This window comes from Moschus berezovskii, chromosome 4, assembly GCF_049115385.1.
Source record: "Moschus berezovskii isolate FMDL1 chromosome 4, NW_MosBer_1.0, whole genome shotgun sequence".
Taxonomy (NCBI): domain Eukaryota; kingdom Metazoa; phylum Chordata; class Mammalia; order Artiodactyla; family Moschidae; genus Moschus; species Moschus berezovskii.
In genome coordinates, this window is record NC_142463.1 from 105,286,233 (window position 1) to 105,306,346 (window position 20,114).

Here is a 20,114-nt window from a genome sequence, read left to right on the forward strand (position 1 = left end):
ATGTCCTTTTTCTGATCCAGGGTTCAGTCCAGGATGTCATGTTGTTTTTTGTCTTACAGGAATTCTTAATGTATTCTGGATATCCTTTGTCGGATAGTCATAGAATGAATATCTTCTATCTGTGGGTTGTCATGCACTCTCTTAATGGTGTCTTCTGATGAATGAAAGTTCAAAATTTTAATATAGTCCAATTTATCAATTTTTTACGGGAAGGATTTTTTTTATGCTACATTTAAGAAAAATTTTGCCTTTGTCAAGGCTATAAAAATGTTCTGAAAGAAAGAAAGTGAAGTTGCTCAGTCATGTCCAACTCTTTGTGACCCCATAGACTATAGCCTGCCAGGCTCCTCTGTCCATGGGATTTTCCAGGCAAGAATACCAGAGTGGGTTGCCATTTCCTTCTCCAGGAGATCTTCCTGACCCAGGGATCCAACCCAGGTCTCCCACATTGTAGGCACACTCTTTATCGTCTGAGCCACTAGGGAATCCTAAAAATAATATTCTGTAAAAACCTTTATTTTTCTGGGAATTCCCTGGTGGTTCAGGGGCTAAGACTGCTCTCCCAGTACAGGGGGCCTGGGTTTGATCCCTGGTCAGGAAACTGGATCCCATGTGTCACAGCTAAGACCCAATGCAGCCAAATAAATAAAAATTTAAAAAAAAATTTTAAAACCTTTATTTTTCTGCTTTTCACATTTATATCTGCAATCTACTCAGAATTGATGTTTGTATATAGTATGAAGCAGGAATTAATATACATTTTTCCCCATAACAAGGCTTATTTACTTTAACCTATATGCTTATGGAAAATATTTTAAGGAGGAGCATTGTGAAATTTTGAGGAACTGGCATTTTTGTATGTCTATGTGTATTAGTCACTGTGTTCTCACTTAAGTGTTGTACTGTCCATCTTACCAACTAGTAAAGTAAGGCTGAGGGAGAATAAAATTGGTGCACACAACAAATGAAAGTCAGAGCTAATGTTTGGGCCAAGGTCTAACTGTTCTAAATGCTATTCTTTTTCTGCAAAGAAGGTAGAAAATCAGTTTGCGCTTGAGGGATAACGGACCAAGCAACAGACCTGGTGGTGATTTGGGTACTATTTGTTATGTATCATTTCATTCTATGAAAATAAAATATATTTTCTAAAATAAAAAATAAATATATGAAAAATAAAATGAAAGATGTTGATCATATCCTACACTGAAGTTGGGGGTCAGTTAGGCTGAATAAATTAGTCTGATCTATTCATGGAGTATTAATACTAATGGTCATTAAAAGCCAATTTTGAAGAATGCTTAATGTGATGGAAATTAATGATGAAATATTAAAGGGGGGAAAAGCAAGTATATAACTGTATACAGTAGTATGCTTTTCAAAAATGTGCATAGAAAAATTGTAAGGAAATAATTTTAGTACTATCTATTTTAGAGTAGTAGGATAATAATTACTTATTTCCTTCATTATTTCTTTAATTTTTATCTCTGTTGGTATTTTTAAAACACAGTTGTAGATTCACATGGAGTTATAAGAACTGATAGAGATCTTTTGCATTTACTTAGCATTCCTCAGTGGTAACATCTTACAAAACCATAATGCACTGTCACAACCAAGTAGTGACATCAATACAGTCAATATACAGACTATTTCCATCGCTACAAAGATACTTCCGGTTGCCATTTTAGAGTCGCACCCACTTCCTTTCCACCTCCTTCTTCTCCCTGACTCTTGAACCCTTTGCCTGTTCTCTATTGCTGTAATTTTGTCATTTCAAGACTATTAGATAAATGGAATCATATAGTCTGTAACCTTTTGTGATTGGCTTCTTTCATTTAGCTTAATTCTTGGGAAATTGGTGTTGCATGAGTCAGTAATTAGTTCCTTTTTATTGCTGAATAGGAAGTGTTCCATGATAGGGCCTCACCATAGTTTGTTTAATCATTCACTTACTGAAGGGCATCTGGGTTGTTTCTGTTTTGGGGGTATTACAAGTAAAGCTGCTACAAGCATTAGCCTGCAAGTTTTAAAAAAATATTTATTTATTCTTAATTGGAGGATAATTGCTTTACAATGCTGTGTTGGTTTCTGCCATACATCAACATGAATCAGCCATTGGTATACATATGTCCCCTCTCTCTTAAACCTTCCTCCCACCTCCCGCCTCAAGTGTGAAATTTTTTGTGTGAATGTAAGTCTACATTTCTTTGTGATAAATGCCCAGGAGTATAATTCCTGGGTCATATGGTGATTGTATGTTTAGTTTTTAAAGAAATTCCAAACTGTTTTTCAGAGTGGCTGTGTCACTTATATTCCTGCCAGCAATGTGTGAGTGATCCAGTTTCTCTGGATCCTTGCCTGCATTTGGTGCTATAGTCTTTGTTTTAGCCATTCTAGTAGATGGGTAAAGATATCTCACTGTGGCTTTAATTTGCCTTTCCCTAATGACTAATGATGTTGAACATCTTTTTATATGCTTATTTGCCACGTGTATATTTTCTTCAGTGAAATATCTTTTCATGTCTTTTACCCATGTCCTAACAAAATGTTAGGAAATAAAATCTTTGTATTTATGAGCGATATTGGTTTGTAGTTTTTTTTGTTTGTTTGTTTTCTTTTTAAAATTGTCTTTGGTCTTGGGGCCACAATAAGAATAGCTTCGTAAAATGAATTTGAAAGTGTCCCTCCTCTTATTTTCTGGATGAGATTATGTAGAGACAGTATTGGTGCTAATTTTTAAAATATTTCATAGAATTCTCCAGTGGAGTCATCTGGGCCTGGATATTTCTTCTTAGAGAATTTTTTTTTTTGGCTGTGCCATGTGGCTTGTGGGATGTCAATTCCTCAACCAGGGATTGAACCCAGGTCATGGCAGTGAAAGCCTGGAATCCTAACAACTAGGTCACTAGGGAACTCCTCTGAGAATTTTTAGATTATGATTTTAATTTCCTTAATAGTTATAAGGCTATTCATGTTCAGTTCAGTTCAATCGCTCAGTCGTGTCCGACTCTTTGCGACCCCATGAACCGCAGCACACCAGGCCTCCCTGTCCATCACCAACTCCCAGAGTTCACTCAAACTCATGTCCATCAAGTCGGTGATTCCATCCAACCATCTCATCCTCTGTCGTCCCCTTCTCCTCCTGCCCCCAGTCCCTCCCAGAATCAGGGTCTTTTCCAATGAGTCAACTCTTCGCATGAGGTGGCCAAAGTATTGGAGTTTCAGCTTTAGCATCAGGCCTTCCGATGAACACCCAGGACTGATCTCCTTTAGGATGGATTGGTTGAACCTCCTTGCAGTCCAAGGGACTCTCAAGAGTCTTCTCCAACACCACAGTTCAAAAGCATCAATTCTTCGGTGCTCAGCTTTCTTCACAGTCCAACTCTCACATCCATACATGACCACTGGAAAAACCATAGCCTTGACTATTGCCTATGTCATATTAGATGAAGAACTTCGATAGTTCATATTTTTTTTAAGAATTGATTCACTTTTCTTAATTGTCAAATTTATGCGCATAGAGTTGTTCATAGTATTATCTTATACTTTTAATACCTTCAAGTTCTGTAGAAATATTGTGTTTCATTCCTGATATTGGTATTTATGTCTCTCTCTTTTATTCTTTGTCAGCCTTATTTGAAGTTATAACTTTCATTGATCCTTTCAAAGAATAGCTCTTTGTTTCATTGGTTTTTCTCTATTGTTGTTCTTTGTTAAATATTATTTATCCATGCTCTTATTTTTATTAAGTCCTTTTCCCTGCTTGCTTTGAGTTTTAATTAATTTATTTTTTCCTAAATTCTTGTAATGGAATCTTAAATTATTGATTTGAGACTTTCTTTTCATCTAATACATACATTTAGTGCTATGAATTTCCCGCTCTTTAGAGGGAGTTCAGAGAATTTCCGGCTCTTTCCCTCTCTAAAGAACTACTTCAGCTATATCCCACAAAGTTTGATGTTTTGGTTTTTCATTTTCATTCAGTTCAGTGATTTTTAAAAATTTCCTTTGAGAGTGTCTTTTTGACCCAAAGATTATTTAGCAGTATATTGTTTATTTCCTAGTGTTTGGAAAATTTCCCATTATCCTTCTGTTATTTGTTTCTAGTTTGAATCCATTGTGGTCATATAACGATCTCTGTATGACTTCAGTTTTTTCAAATTTGTTGAGCTTTTTCATAGTCCAGATTATGATCTGTCTTAGTATATGTTACATAGATCCATGAAAAGAATGTGTATTCTGCTGCTGTTGGGTGGAGTATTTTATAAATGTTGATTAGATCTTGTTGGTTAATGGTATTGTTGAGTTCTTACATATTCTTGCTAACTTCTCCCACCCCAATTGTTTTATCAGTTGTTGAGAGATAGGTATTGAAGTCTCTAACTATAATTGTGTATTTGTTCTATCAGTTTTTGTTTCACGTATTTTGCAGCTTGCTGTTCAGTGAATATACATTTATGATTACTCTGTCTTCTTTGTGGATTACATTACATAATGTCCTTTTCTATTTATGGTAGTTCTCTTTGCTCTGAAGTCTACTTTATCTGATATTAACATAGCACTCCTACTTTCCTTTGATTAATATTTGCATGATATATCTTTTCCCATTCTTTTACTTCAACCAGTCTATATTTTTATATTTAAAGTATTGAATATGTTTCTTACAGACAGCTTGCAATGAGTCATTTTTTAAAATCCATTCTGCCAATCTGCTTTATGTTTTTTGGCTGTGGTTGTACAGCTTACTGGATCTTAGTTTCCCAATCAGGGATCTAACCTGGGGGAAAGTATGGAGTCCTAACCATTGGACCAGCAGGGAATTCCTGCCAATCTGTATTTAAGTGATGTATTTAGACTGTGTACATTTAGTGTAATTATTGGTATGGTAAGCCTGCTGTTTTATTTTTGTTGTTTGTTTTCTCTTTCAGCCATTATTTCTTTCAGCAAGTTGAGTACTTCTTCAACTTTCTTTCTTGTCTCCAACTGAGATTCTGATGAAATAATTAGAGGAGATGACCTCTCAAGGCACAAATCCAGACTAGTTGTCTGTGCTCTTCAGTTAAAATGCCATGGCTGAACCCGGGACATGGCAGTGAAAGCATCAAATCCTAACCATTGGACCATCAGGGAACTTCCGAGACTATGCTATAATCAAAGTGCATCCTGTGTACTGGGGAAAAGAGTTAGCAGCCACTTTGGCTATTTTGGGCTTCCCTGGTGGTTCAGTTGGTAAAGAATCCGCCTGCAATGCAGGATACCTGGGTTAGATCCCTGGGCTGGGAAGATCCCCTGGAGAAGGGAATGGCTACCCACTCCAGTATTCTGGCCTGGAGAATTCCATGGACTGTATACTCCTTGGGGGTCACAAAGTCGGACACAGTTGAGTGACTTTCACTTTCATTTGGCTATTTTGAAATCATTTCTTCTTTCTTTTGTAATGTTCTCTTGACCTAGATGTCATGGAACACTCACTATGCATTCAGAAAAGGCTTACCTTTGTTAGGGGCTGTGGCAGACAGCTGCCCACAAGGAGTTAACAGTTAGAAGATCACATGGCTCACAAATAAGTGAGAGGCACTTGCCACCAGAGGGCTTGGGAAGCAGAGGGAGCACAGGGAAGGGAGTATGTGTTTCCCACAGGAAGTAGGGAAGTGTCATGGAAGATGTGACAATTGAATGCAAACTCTTGAGGGACTCGCAGGTGCTCCCGGTGAAAATGAGAAGAAAGAACATTTAGGCGAAGGAAATTAAGAAATCACTAAAGTAGGAAAGTGTGGGACATATTGGACCAGGGGCAATGAAGACCAGTGACAGCAGAGGCGAGTTGACTCAGATAGTAGAGAGCCTTGAAGGCCACACTAAGGGTCTGGCTTTTATTTAGTAGAAATTAAATATTTTTGTAAAAGCTAGCTACATTGCCAGGTTTGGTCAGTCTTTCTGATGCTGGGAAAGGTTGGGGGCGGGAGGAGAAGGGGACGACGGAGAATGAGATGGCTGGATGGCATCACCGACTCTGTGGACATGAGTTTGAGTGTACTCCGGGAGTTGGTGATGGACAGGGAGGCCTGGCGTGCTGTGATTCATGGGGTCGCGGAGAGTCGGACACGACTGAGCGACTGAACTGAACTGAACTGAACTGAAGGGCCATGTGGGAGTGTCTTCAATCTTTCTTATATTTGGCCTTGTTCCAAGAAGTGGGAAGGGGCTAATATTTGAATACTTCCCTCTTATGTGGCTTCCCCAATGGCTCTGCTGGTAAAGAATCCACCTGCAGTGCAGCAGGCACAAGAGACTTGGGTTTGATCTCTGGGTTAGTAAGATCCCTGGAGAAGGAAATAGCAACCCACTCCAGTACTCTTGCCTGGAGAATCCCATGGACAGAGGAGCCTAGCGGGCTATAGTCCATGAGGTCTCAAAGAGTCAGACATGACTGAGCGACTAAGCATACACTCTTATGTGGCAGAGAACAACCTCCATATATTTTCAGTTAATCTTAAATAAAAAAGCTCTCAGTTTGATGGTAGTATTTCCATTTTACAGGGAGAACACGGAGTATCTGATTACAGAGACTGATTACTTTTCTACCCATTTGTTCTTTCTTATATTGGAAGATCTGGTGCCTCCCAGAGAAGCTTCTCCCAGCTTTCTGGGCAGAGACCATTCTTTCTTCCTCCAGTCACTCCATCAGATGTTTGGAAGGTTAGGAGGATTCCTCAAAACTGTTAAGAGTTCATTTCAGTTTAGTTCAGTCACTCAGTCGTGTTTGACTCTTTGCCACCCCATGAACTGCAGCATGCCAGGCCTCCCTGTCCATCACCAACTCCCGGAGTTTACCCAAACTTAGGTCCACTGAGTCGGTGATGTCATCTAACCATCTCATCCTCTGTCATCCCTTTCTCCTCCTGCCTTCAATATTTCCCAACATCAGGGTCTTTTCAAATGAGTCAGCTCTTCACATCAGGTGGCCAAAATATTGGAGTTTCAGCTTCAACATCAGTCTTTCCAATGAACACCCAGGACTGATCTCCTTTAGGATGGACTGGTTGGACCTCCTTGCAGTCCAAGGGACTCTCAAGAGTCTTCTCCAACACCGCAGTTCAAAAGCATCAGTTCTTCTGCACTCAGCTTTCTTTATAGTCCAACTCTCACATCCATACATGACTAGTGGAAAAACCATAGCCTTGACCTTTGTTGACAAAGTAATGTCTTTGCTTTTTAATATGCTGTCTAGGTTGGTCATAACTTTCCTTCCAAGAAGTAAGTGTCTTTTAACTTCATGGCTGCAATCACCGTCTGCAGTGATTTTGGAACCCCAAAAAATAAAGTCAGCCACTGTTTCCCCATCTATTTGCCATGAAGTGATGGGACCAGATGCCATAATCTTAGTTTTCTGAATGTTGAGCTTTAAGCCAACTTTTTCACTCTCCTCTTTCACTTTCTCAGGAGGCTCTTTAGTTCTTCTTCACTTTCTGCCATAGGGTAGTGTCATCTGCATATCTGAGGTTGTTGATATTTCTCCCGGCAATCTTGATTCCAGCTTGTGCTTCCTCCAGTCCAGCGTTTCTCATGATGTATTCTGCATATAAGTTAAATAAGCAGGGTGACAATATACAGCCTTGACATACTCCTTTTCGTATTTGGAGCCAGTCTGTTGTTCCATGTCCAGTTCTAACTGTTGCTTCCTGACCTGCGTACAGGTTTCTCAACAGGGAGGTCAGGTGGTCTGGTATGCCCATCTCTTGAATAATTTTCCACAGTTTATTGTGATCCACACAGTCAAAGGCTTTGGCATAGTCAATAAAGCAGAAATAGATGTTTTTCTGGAACTCTCTTGCTTAATCGATGATCCAGAGAATGTTGGCAATTTGATCTCTGGTTCCTCTGCCTTTTCTAAAACCTGCTTGAACATCTGGAAGTTCACGGTTCATGTATTGCTAAAGCTTGACTTGGAGAATTTTGAGCATTACTTTACTAGCATGTGAGATGAGTGCAATTGTGTGGTAGTTTGAGCATTCTTTGGCATTGCCTTTCTTTGGAATTGGAATGAAAACTGACCTTTTCCAGTCCTTTGGTCACTGCTGAGTTTTCCAAATTTGCTGACATATTGAGTGGAGCACTTTCACAGCGTCATCTTTTAGGATTTGAACTAGCTCACCTGGCATTCCATCACCTCCACTAGCTTTGTTCGTAGTGATACTTCCTAAGGCCCACTTACTTCACATTCCAGGATGTCTGACTCTAGGTGAGTGATCACACCATTGTGATTATCTGGGTCATGAAGATCTTTTTTGTAGAGTTCTTCTGTATGGTTTTGCCACCTCTTCTTAATATCTTCTGCTTCTGTTAGATCCATACCATTTCTGTCCTTTATTGTGCCCATCTTTCCATGAAATGTTCCCTTGGTATCTCTAATTTTCTTGAAGAGATCTCTAGTCTTTCCTAGTCTATTGTTTTCCTCTATTTCTTTGCATTGATCAATGAGGAAGGCTTTCTTATCTCTCCTTGCTATTCTTTGGAACTCTGCATTCAGATGCTTATATCTTTCCTTTTCTCCTTTGAGTTTTCGCTTCTCTTCTTTTCACAGCTATTTGTAAGGCCTCCTCAAACAGCCATTTTGCTTTTTTGCATTTCTTTTTCTTGCGGATGGTCTTGATTCCTGTCTCCTGTACAATGTCACGAACCTCCGTCCATAGTTCGTCAGCCACTCTATCAGATCTAGTCCCTTAAATCTATTTCTCACTTCCACTGTATAATCATAAGGGGTTTGATTTAGATCATATCTGAATGGTCTAGTGGTTTTCCCCACTTTCTTCAATTTAAGTCTGAATTTGGCAATAAGGAGTTCATGATCTGAGCCACAGTCAGCTCCTGGTCTTTTTTTTTGCTGACTGTATAGAGCCTCTCCATCTTTGGCTGCAAAGAATCTAATCAATCTGATTTCGGTGTTGACCATCTGGTGTTGTCCATGTGTAGAGTCTTCTCTTGTGTCGTTGGAAGAGGGTGTTTGCTATGACCAGTGCATTCTCTTGGCAAAACTCTGTTAGCCTTTGCCCTGCTTCATTCTGTACTCTGAGGCCAAATTTACCTGTTACTCGAGGTAGTTCTTGACTTCCTTCTTTTGCATTCCAGTTCCCTATAATGAAAAGGACATCTTTTTTGGGTGTTAGTTCTACAAGGTCTTATAGGTCTTCATAGAACCGTTCAACTTCAGCTTCTTCAGCATTGCTGATCGGGGCATAGACTTGGATTACCGTGTTATTGAATGGTTTGCCTTGGAAACGAACAGAGATCGTTCTGTTGTTTTTGAGACTGCATCCAAGTACTGCATTTTGGACTGTTTTGTTGACTGTGATGGCTACTCCATTTCTTCTAAGGGATTCCTGCCCACAGTAGTAGATATAATGGTCATCTGAGTTAAATTCACCCATTCTGGTCCAGCTTAGTTCGCTGATACCTAGAATGTCGACATTCACTTTTGCCATCTCCTGTTTGACTACTTCCAATTTGCTTTGATTCATGGACCTAACATTCCAGGTTCCTATGCAATAGTGCTCTTTACAGCATCGGACCTTGCTTCTATCACCAGTCACATCCACAACTGGGTGTTGTTTTTGCTTTGGCTCCATCCCTTCATTCTTTCTGCAGTTATTTCTCCAGTGATCTCCAGTAGCCTCCAGGCACCTACCGACTTGGGGAGTTCATCTTTCAGTGTCCTATCTTTTTGCCTTTTCATACTATTCATGGGGTTCTCAAGGCAAGAATACTGAAGTGGTTTGCCATTCCCTTCTCCAGTGGACCACATTCTGTCAGACCTCTCCACCGTGACCCCTCCATTTCGGGTGGCCCCACATGGCATGGCTTAGTTTCCTTGAATTAGACAAGCTGTGGTCCATGTGATCAGATTGGCTAGTTGTCTGTGATTGTGGTTTCAGTCTGTCTGCCCTCTGATGCCCTCTCTCAGCGCCCACTGTCTTACTGGGGTTTCTCTTACCTTGGATGTGGGTTATCTCTTCACTGCTGCTCCATTCTTTCTTTCTCCCATCGCTCCATCAGATATTTGGAAGGTTAGGAGGATTCCTCAAAACTGTTAAGAGTAAGATGGTGTTTATCCTTCTGGACCTCATGGCAGGGTATGACCAGATGACCTGAAAGGCACTTTTGTCTTGGCTAGTTCAGCACCCATCTTCCCATCATCAGCTGCAAGAGGCATGTACTCCTCTTTTATGCTGTTATAATATCAAATATGGAAGGAGCCTTAGAGATACTTAGTTCAACCCTTATTTTTCTAGTGAGATCCACAGATCCAGAGTCGCTAAGCCTCTTGTCTACCTGTACATGTTACATGGGTTACTGGCAGGGTTTGGTGCATTCTGCCTTGCTGATCCTCTCTCAATATCGTTATCTCCCCAGATCTCCAGCCCCCCACTTTTCCCTCTTCTTGAATGTTTTCCCCCTCAGGTTTTCTATTTTCCTCACAATGAAAAGAAGGTTTTTAAACCTTCTTTAAGTTATGAAAGAACACCTGCTTCTTCCTTTGAAATTAGGCTGATCTATTGTATTGCCTGCTTTCTTCTGGGTAATTCCTGTGTGGCTCATAGAAATGGGGGTTTGGATTCAGGTACCTTCCTATGATTTGGTTCAGGAAAGATATCCTAGTCTTGGAAAGGGAATCAGTAACTTCCTGGGTGGATGTCAGGTGCAGAAATTCTGAACTGGGGATGATCAATCCAGGGATGTCTTCTAAACAGTGGGGAAAGGAGAGCACACATGATGTGCTGTGTAAAGAACACTGTCAGAGTCCCTGGAGACATCCTTATCACCCAAGAGTGAACTGACCTTGGGCAAGCTGATGCACCTCTTCAGACCTCAGCTTTTCTTGTCTATGAAATGGCAATAATAAAACTCACTCTATAGGACTGGCAGAAGCGCATGTGTACTGGTAGTAGACTGTAAAGGTGAGAGATTATTGTTGCTGTGATTGTCATTATTAGGGCAGCGTGGACGTGCTCAGGCTGACTCTGCAGAGTGAACTGACAGGAGATGAACTTGAACGCATAGCCCAGAAGGTATCGAGGTTGCTGGTGGAGCAGGGCCTCCTTGTCTCCGCCAGTTCTCCTTCCTTGCTGCTGACCCCTCGGCCCAGTGCTGGCTGGAACCATCTCCTCTGCTGCCTGGGAGCGTCTCCTTTCAGACACAGCCAGCTGACTTCAGCATCGTACCTTGCTTTGGGGATGTAGAGGCCCCCATTACAATGAAAACTAACCTGCAATATCAACTAATTCTCCCCGTCCTGTGTTCTTGCTGCTGCTGCATTCATCCTGTGGCTTCGGGTTGAGGTTCTGAAATGAGTGTTTGGAGGGAAACATTGACTAACCCTTAAGTCTTTTGAGGAGCAGTGCTGCATTGATTGAGGGGCAGAAGTTCAGTGTTGGTCGTATGGTTTCTGATCCACTTTTCTTTCTCTCTCTCTGGCAGGCGGGCAGGAAGACTTATGCCATGGTGTCCAGCCGCTCAACTAGTCATTCTCTGGCCTCAGAACTGGTGGAGTCCAATGATGGACACGAAGAGATCATTAAGGTAGGCTTAGTTCACCTCCACTGTTTCTCCCTCCTCTCTTTCTCCCTACAAACACAGGAGAGGAAACGGCTGACTTCGTCAAAGGACCCTTGTGGTTTGACTGGGAAGAACCATATCTGTGATGCTAGTTCTTGGCTGTCTCCTGGAAAGATCTTAATTAATTAACACCAGGAGACCACAGTCAGGCTATAGTGGCCTAGTGTCACCTGGTACTCGGTGAGGGAATGGATGAGATGACCTTTCAAGGTGCTTATCTACTGTCTGTATTCATTTCAGCTGTTGAAAGCTGTGGAGACAGGTAGAAAGTGTGTTTACGGAACTTATTTTTTTTAATTAAAATAATTTTTGCTTAATTAAGGCAATTAAAACAATTTTAAAAAATTAAAAGTTTCTTTTCTAAAGGCAACTTTTTGAGATGTAATTCACATACCATACAATTAACTCAGTTAAATTGTACAGTTCAGTAGTTTTTAATATATTCACAGAGTTGTGCAGCCATCACCACTACTAATTTCAAAACTTTTTCAGTCACTCCTTCTAGCCTCTGGTGATCGCCAAAGTCTATCAATACCTTCTGTCTCCATAGATTTGCCCTTTCTAGACATTTTATATAAACAAAATCACAGCACAACATGTGGCCCTTTGTGTCTGGCTTCTTTCACTTAGCAAAGTATTTTCAGGGATCAGCCATATTGTAACATACATCAGTACTCATTGCTTTTAATGGCTGAATCACATTCCCTTGAATGAATAGATTATATTTTGTTACCCATTCATCAATTGATGGGCATTTGGGTTGTTTCCCCTCTCTTGCTTTTATGAATAATGCTGCTTTGAATATTCATGTGTAAGTTTTTAGGTGAACATGTGTTTTCAGTTCTCTTGGTATATACCTAGCAATAGTGAAATTGCTAGGTCATATGGTAATTCTATATTTATATTTAATCTTTTGAGAAACTACCAGACATTTTTCCAAAGCATCTGCTCTATTTTGTGTTCCCACCAATTATATATGTGGGTTTCAATTTCTGTATATCCTCATTAACACTTGTTATTATCCATTTTTTGATTATTGCCATCCTAGTGGATATGAAATGGTATCCTGTGGTGGTTTTAATTTGCATTTCTCTAATGACATCTTTTCATATGCTTATTACCTGTTTGTATATCTTCTTTGGAAAAATATTTTTTCAAATCCTTTGCTCTTTAAAAATCCAGTTGTGCTTTAATTGTCACAGTATAAGGGTTCTTTTATATATTCTGGATAGTAAGTGCTTATCAGATAAATGTTTTGGAAAAAATTTTTAATTTTTTCCCATTCTTTGGGGTTTTTTTTTTCTTTTTTTTTCTTTCTTGATGATGTCCTTTGAAACCAAATTTTTTAATTTGTTGAAATCCAATTTATATATTTTTTTCTTTTGTTACTGTGCTTTTGGTATTGTATCTAAGAAGACTTTGCCTAACCAAAGGTCACAAAGATTTATCCCTGTACTTTCTTCAGGGAGTTATAGTTTTAGCTATTATGCATAGGTCTATGATCCATTTGGGTCAATTTTTGTGTATGATGTGACTTCATTCTTTTGCACATGATGTCCATTTTTACCAGCATCGGTTACTGAAAAGACTGTTACTTGGCACACTTGTCAAAAATCAGTTGACAAAAATCAGATGACAATAATCAGAGTATGTAATTATTATTTCTGGACGCTTTATATCCCATTTATCTACATGTCTATCCACGCTGTCTTGACTTCTGTAGCTTTGTAGTAATTTTGTTCTTTTTCAAGAATATTTTAGCTTTTTAGGGTCCTTGGCATTTCCATATGAATTTTAGGATTAGTTTGTCAGTTTCTGCAAAGAAACTAGCTTGGATGTTGATAAGAATTGTGTTGAATTTGTAGTTCAATTTGGGGAGTATTGCCATCTTAGCAATATTAAATTTTCTAATCCATGAAAATAGGATGTTTGTTCACTTTTTAAGGTCTTCTTTATTTCCTGTTCTGTAATTTGTTTCTGTTATATTCTATAATTTTCAGAATGCAGGTTTTGAACTTTGTTAAATTTATTTCTAGTTTTTTTTCTCTTTTGTATTGTTCATTGCTATTAATAGTGTATAGAAATACAACTTTTTTTCATATATTGTACTTGTATCCTACAACCTTGCTGAATTCATTTATTTGTTCTTATAGTTTTTTATTGAATTCCTTAGGTTATTCTGTATACATGATCTTGTTGTCTATGAATAGTTTTACCCTATCCAACCTGTATACTTTCAATTAATTTTTTTATTCAATGCCATTACATGGCCTTTACCTGGCCATTACATTACGACCCCATAATTCTATTAATATAATCATTGTTAACATTTTATTGTGTATCCTCTCAGACATTTTCCTATACGTTTGTATTTTTAAAAAATTGTATTGTATATTTATACTACAATTTGCTTTCCTCCCTTTAATGGCAGTTTATAGTATCTTCTGTATCCATAAATGACTTCATAATATTCTATTATACACATACCCTATAGTTTCTTTAATCCCCTATTGTTGAACATTTTGTCTATTTCTACTTTTTGCAGCCATAAATGATATTTTGTCAAGTATATATATTACTAACTTGTGTATGTGTTTTATAGTATAACTAATAAAGAAATATTTTCTCAATTGTAAAAAATCCAAGCATGGTATACAGAGAAAAATGTGTAAATCCCCTTTACAATCCCCTTTTCATGAATTTACATGTATGTATGTAAGTATTTATACTAGTTTTTAGCTAAATTTATTTCATTAGGATAAATTTCCAGAAATAGCTTTGATAGATCAAAGAGTAAATATAGTTTTAAGTCTTCTGATCAGAACCACCAAATTACCACCCAGAAAAGTGGTGACAATTTACCCTCCCACCAGCAGTGTAAGAGTCGGACATGACTGAGCCACTGAACTCAACAGCAGTGTATGAGGCTACCTGTGTGGAGTTAATTTAACTGGAGGTTTCTTTTCTTTTTCTGAAATTTTTATTGAAGTATAGCTGATTTACAGTGATGTGTTAGTTTCAGCAAAGTGATTCAGTTATGGATATCTTTTCCAGATTCTTTTCCCTTATAGATTATTCCAAAATATTGAGTATAGCTCCCTGTGCTTATAGGTCCTTGTTGCTTATCTATTTTATATATACTAGTGTGTATATGTTAATCCCAACCTCCTAGTTTATCCTTCCCTCCTTCTCCTTTGCTAACCATAAGTTTGTTTTCTGTCTGCAAGTCGATTTCTATATTGTATATAAATTCATTTGTATCATTTTATTTTTCTAATTTTCACATGTAAGTGATCTCATGTGATATTTTTCTGGCTTACTCCACTTAGTATGATAATCTCTAGGTGCATCCATGTTGCTGCAAATGGCATTATTTCATTCTTTTTTATGACTGAGTCATATTTTAGTGTGTGTGTGTGTGTACCTACCACCTCTTTTTTCCCCCAGTTTTTATGTATTGGTTTAGTTTTGGCTGTGCTGGGTCTTTGTTGCTGCTTGGGCCTTTCTCTGGTTGTGGCAGGCAGGGGCTACCCTCTAGCTGTGGTGCGTGGGATTCTCGTTGCGGTGTCTCCTCTCGTCGTGGAGTGCAGGCTCTGGGATGTGAGGGCTTCAGTAGTTGTGGCATGTGGGCTCTAGGGCACAGGCTCAGTCGCTGTGGCACAGGAGCTTAGTTGCTCCATGGCATGTGGGATCTTCCTGGATCAGGAATTAAACCTGTGTCTCCTGCATCAGCAGCAGATTCTTCACCACTGAGCCACCAGCGAAGCCCCTGTACCACATCCTCCGCATCTGTTCATCTGTCAGTGGGCATTTCGCTTACTTCCGCTGGAGATTCCTTAATTAGCATTGTTTTCCTTATTTCAGGTGTACCTGAAGGGGAGGTCTGGAGACAAGATGATCCATGAGAAGAATATTAACCAGCTGAAGAGCGAGGTCCAGTATATTCAGGAGGTGGGCACCCCTTCCCTGTGTGGAAATGACCAAAGTCGTTTCTCTAAACCTCACATTTTTTGACTCCCTTCTTTCTTAGGTTCTGATTTTCTCCCTTCTGCTTCTTTCATATCTCCAAAGTGCTGCCATCCCCCTCATGTGTAAATATCATTTCTGATCCTTCCATTAATCAGCAAATACTTATTAAGCACCATACACCTAGCGCTGTCCCCCAGTCATCCTATCTAAAGTGCCAGCCTTGCTGCCTCACTTTTCTTAAGCCTTAAGCTGTCTTGTATTTCTTCTTGGTACTTGTGGCCATTACATAGCACATTGGGTTGTGTGTCTCCCCACCTGGAAAGTTAAATACACCAAGGCAGGATTTTTTATTATTTTGTTGCTTCTGTGGGAGAGACTGGACTACAGCCCCACTTGAGTAGAGCCTTTCCTTTCCCAGCCAGTACTTAGAACAGTACTTGACTCATAGGAGTATAGGTTGGGAAAGGGCACAGAGGTGGGTGAGTTGGTGTGCTCTCTTTTCCGAAGCTAAAGCCTCTTGCCCTCTCCTCCCAGGCCAGGAACTGCTTGCAGAAGCTCCGGGAGGATATAAGTAGCAAGCTTGACAGAGATCCAGGAGATTTTGTCCATAAACAGGAGATACAGGTAATAAGAAATGGTCCACAGTTGGGTCCAAACTGAGGAGGTGGAGTTGTGCCATTTACCAGTCACCCACTGGTTGCCAAATCTAATGCCAGTGCCAGGAAAGTTGAGAATACAGGTGATGCTGGCTTCTCTGAGCATTCACAGCTTGTTAGGGCTCTCCAGATGGACACTTGTATTTACACATGTCAGCCTATATACAACCACACCTGTCCCTAAAATATGTACAAAAGAAATTGAATTTATATCAATAAAATTATCATTCAATTAATGGCAAGCCATCTTGTCTGTAGGGAGTCTGTGACCAATCTTCTTGTAATACAAAGTCTTTTTGTGTGTGTGTGTAATAAAGGTTTATTAAAGTATAAAAGAGATAGAGAAAGCTTCTGACACAGACATCAGAAGGGGGCAGAAAGAGTGCCCCCCTGCTAGTCTTTAGCAGGATGTTATATAGCTACTAGCAGTCTGCTAATTAGAGAAAGGAGATGTCTCAAAACTCAGAGAATGGCACCAGGCCCCTCACCCACAACACGCATTTTGAGATAACATTGGCACCAGGTGTGTCATCTCAGGTCATAAAACCGTGGACATGAATCTTGAAGAAAGGCAAATTTCCAAGCAAATATATAGTTTCATTAACATATATTAGGGGAACAATGTATGAGTAAAACATACTCGTTTGTCAAGTCGGTTCTGAGCCTTTGATGCTGCTGCTAAGTCGTTCAGTCGTGTTCGACTCTGTGTGACCCCATAGACGGCAGCCCACCAGGCTCCCCCGTCCCTGGGATTCTCCAGGCAAGAACACTGGAGTGGGTTGCCATTTCCTCCTCCAATGTGTGAAAGTGGAAAGTGAAAGTGAAGTCGCTCAGTCGTGTCCGGCTCTTAGCGACCTCATGGACTGCAGCCCACCAGGCTCCTCCGTCCATGGGATTTTCCAGGCAAGAGTACTGGAGTGGGGTGCCATTGCCTTCTCCTACAAGGTCTTACAAAGCAGACAGTCGCCTATAAATCCAAACTTCTCATAAGTTGATCTTGCTTAATTTGGTGATGCTTGTGGTGTAAATTGGAAGTCTTGGTCCTTGTCTGTCACTGTGTGTGTCTAGAGCTATCTCTACCCTAGCACAGGAAGCTTCTCCAGGTGAGAGTTCATCCTCCCACTCTCATCTCTGTGCCCTCACACCCCAGCCCAGGGTCTGGGATGTACAAAGTGAAAGTCACTCAGTTGTGTCGGACTCTTTGCAACCACATGGACTAAACAGTCCATGGAATTCTCCAGGCCAGAATACTGGAGAGGGTAGCTGTTCCCTTCTCGAGGGTATCTTCCCAACCCAGGGATCAAACCCAGGTCTCCCACATAGCAGGCAGATTCTTTGCCAGCTGAGCCTCCAGGGATACACAAGGTCATCAGTAAATGTTGGACCAAACTGATTGGAGAATCCTTCTTGGCATGGATGGTCCTGGGATCCTGCTTGTTAGTCCTTCAAAAATTTGAGGAGAGAAATGTCCCCAGGAGAGCAGAACGGTCTCTTCCATGACTTTACCCTCATCTTCCCTTAGATTCCAGGCAGTGTCTCCTTCGTCTGCTTTCAGTTTGGGTGGGGTGGTCCTTTCCAGTAGCCCCTGCCTTCGTTCTCCTAAGGGGAACAGTGACCTTGCAGCTAGAGCCAGCACAATTACCCTTCACCTTGGGCATGTGCCAGGCTCTTGTGGTGGACACCCCCTAATTCATTTTGCTTTGGCTCAAGGTAAGACTTTCACTGCCTGAGCTCACATCTAGCTGGTGGGAGGTGCTTTGTTTTGTGATTGAAGAGCTTGATGTGCTCAGAGCCCAGAAGTCCAGGGCCCTTGTTTATATAAACCAGCAGTCATATGATGACTAATTAGGCTTTGGGTTGGAAAGAATGGCAGCAAATGCGGCTTCCCCTTTTGATTTATGTTTTGTCAAACCTTGTCAGGATCCCCGAGGGGCAAGGGAAACTTTGTTTATGGCAGGCAGCTGCTTGTGTTTCCTGGGCTTCGGGGAATGGGCCGGCACCTTTTCCAGTCTGCTGAAAGGTTTTAGCCTGGGGTTTCCTTCCTCCTCCTGATGAGGCTCAGGTATTTTCTCTCAAGGCTGTGCGTGTTTCTCCACTCCCTCTTTTCTCCATTTTCCTGCAGAACACTAGACGTCTTTTCTTCTTTTCTTTCCTCCCTTCTTTTTCCTCTTCCTACCCCCCATTCCTCATTTTCCCTTTTATTCTAAGACTTGAACTCTTAGAAAAATAATGTTTCAAGATATCATGTGATATGGTTTATATGGAATCTTAAAAAAGTGATATAAATAAACTTATATACAAAACAGAAATAGACCCTCAGACATATAGAACAAACTTACAGTTACAAAAGAGGAAAGGAGAGGAGGGATAAATTAGAAGTTTGGGATTAACACATACACACTACTCTGTATCCCTGGAGGGGAGGGCATGGCAACCCACTCCAGTATTCTTGCCTGGAGAATCCCATGGACAGAGGAGCCTGCTGGGCTGCAGTCCATGGGGTCGCAAAGAGTTGGACGTAACTGAGCGACTAAACAACAACAGCAATTTTCACTACCAATTTGATTTTTCTTTGAACAGGTGGTGTTAGAAAAGCCAAATGGCCTTAATGAAGGTCCCCTGACCATGTATAGCAGCCCACCCGAGGTAGGTAACAGGGAAAGTAGTGTCAACTACTGGTTAGCCAAGAGGCAGGAAATACACCTTCCTTATCTTTTTGTTTATTGCTTCCTCTCTCTGTCTCACTAAATATGAAAGTAATGCTTACTGGCTGTAAAAATGCAAACAAAGGAGAAATATATAAAGTGGAAATTCTGCTTCCCCAGTTCCACTCCTTGTAAATATCCATGGTTAACAGAAGTGGGTAGGTCCTTTTATTTATTTATTTTTTTGGCTACACTGCATGGCTTATGGGATCTTAGTTCTCTGACCAGGTATCAAACCTGTTCCCTCCTCAGTGAAAGTGCAGAGTCCTAACTAGACTGTCAGGGAATTCCCATGGGTGGGTCCTTTTAGAACAGTGCCCACCGTTTGTTATTATGATGGCCTTGGGAGCTTTAAAGGATGCAATACCTGTGTGCGTCCCTAGAGACTGTAATTTAACAGATCTGAGATGTGGCCTATGCATCAGGACTTAAAAAAAGTTTTTTTGACCATGCATGCCACGCAGCATGCAGGATCTGAGTTCCTGACCAGGGATCAAAACTTCACCCTCTGCAGTGGAAGCAGGGAATTTTAACCATTGGACCACCAGGGAAGTTCTGCATTAGGACTTTTAAAAGCTCTTCACTTGATTCTAATATTTAGCCTGTTCTATTAGTTCTAATATTCTAGTTTAAAGTTCTAGAGTGTTTTTCTGTACATAGGCATCCATATTTAAAAGCCATATGTGTGTGTGTACACTAATACATAGACATGTGTCATATGTATAAATATATGTATATAATATGCACATGCTTTTTACAAATACAAGGTTGTGATAAATAATACATTATTTCTTCTTGTTTTTTTATTTTTTTAAACTGAAGAGTATAGCCTTCTTTCCATGTTAGTACATGTAAATCTAGGTCTTCCCTGATGACTCAGAGGTAAAGAATCTGCCTGCAATGCAGAAGACACAGGTTCGATCCTTGGGTCGGGAAGATTCCCTGGAAAAGGAAAAGGCAATCCACTCTAGTACTCTGGCCTGGGAAATCCCATGGACAGTGGAGCCTGGCAGGCTACCGTCCATGGGGTAGTAAAGAGCTGGACACGACTGAGCAACCTAACAACAACGATATATAAATCTGTCTCATTCTTGAATAACAACATAGTATTTTTAATCCCCCCCCAGCTTTATTAAAGTATAATCGACAAACACATGGCTATACTTTTTAAAAA

The 20,114-nt window shown here is 40.3% G+C and overlaps 1 protein-coding gene across 3 annotated transcripts in view; it reads left to right on the forward strand.

Annotated features, from left to right (window-relative positions):
* Nucleotides 1–20,114, forward strand: part of TUFT1 (tuftelin 1) — a 47,459-nt gene that overhangs the window by 13,946 nt on the left and 13,399 nt on the right. The window contains exons 2-6 of one of the 3 annotated variants that reach the window (XM_055402600.2): nt 10,989–11,063; nt 11,473–11,574; nt 15,475–15,561; nt 16,114–16,203; nt 18,816–18,881. In XM_055402600.2, the coding sequence (XP_055258575.1) occupies nt 10,989–11,063; nt 11,473–11,574; nt 15,475–15,561; nt 16,114–16,203; nt 18,816–18,881 (420 nt within the window). The remainder of the gene's footprint in view (nt 1–10,988; nt 11,064–11,472; nt 11,575–15,474; nt 15,562–16,113; nt 16,204–18,815; nt 18,882–20,114) is intronic. The other 2 variants (XM_055402602.2, XM_055402601.2) reach the window with 2 other exon arrangements.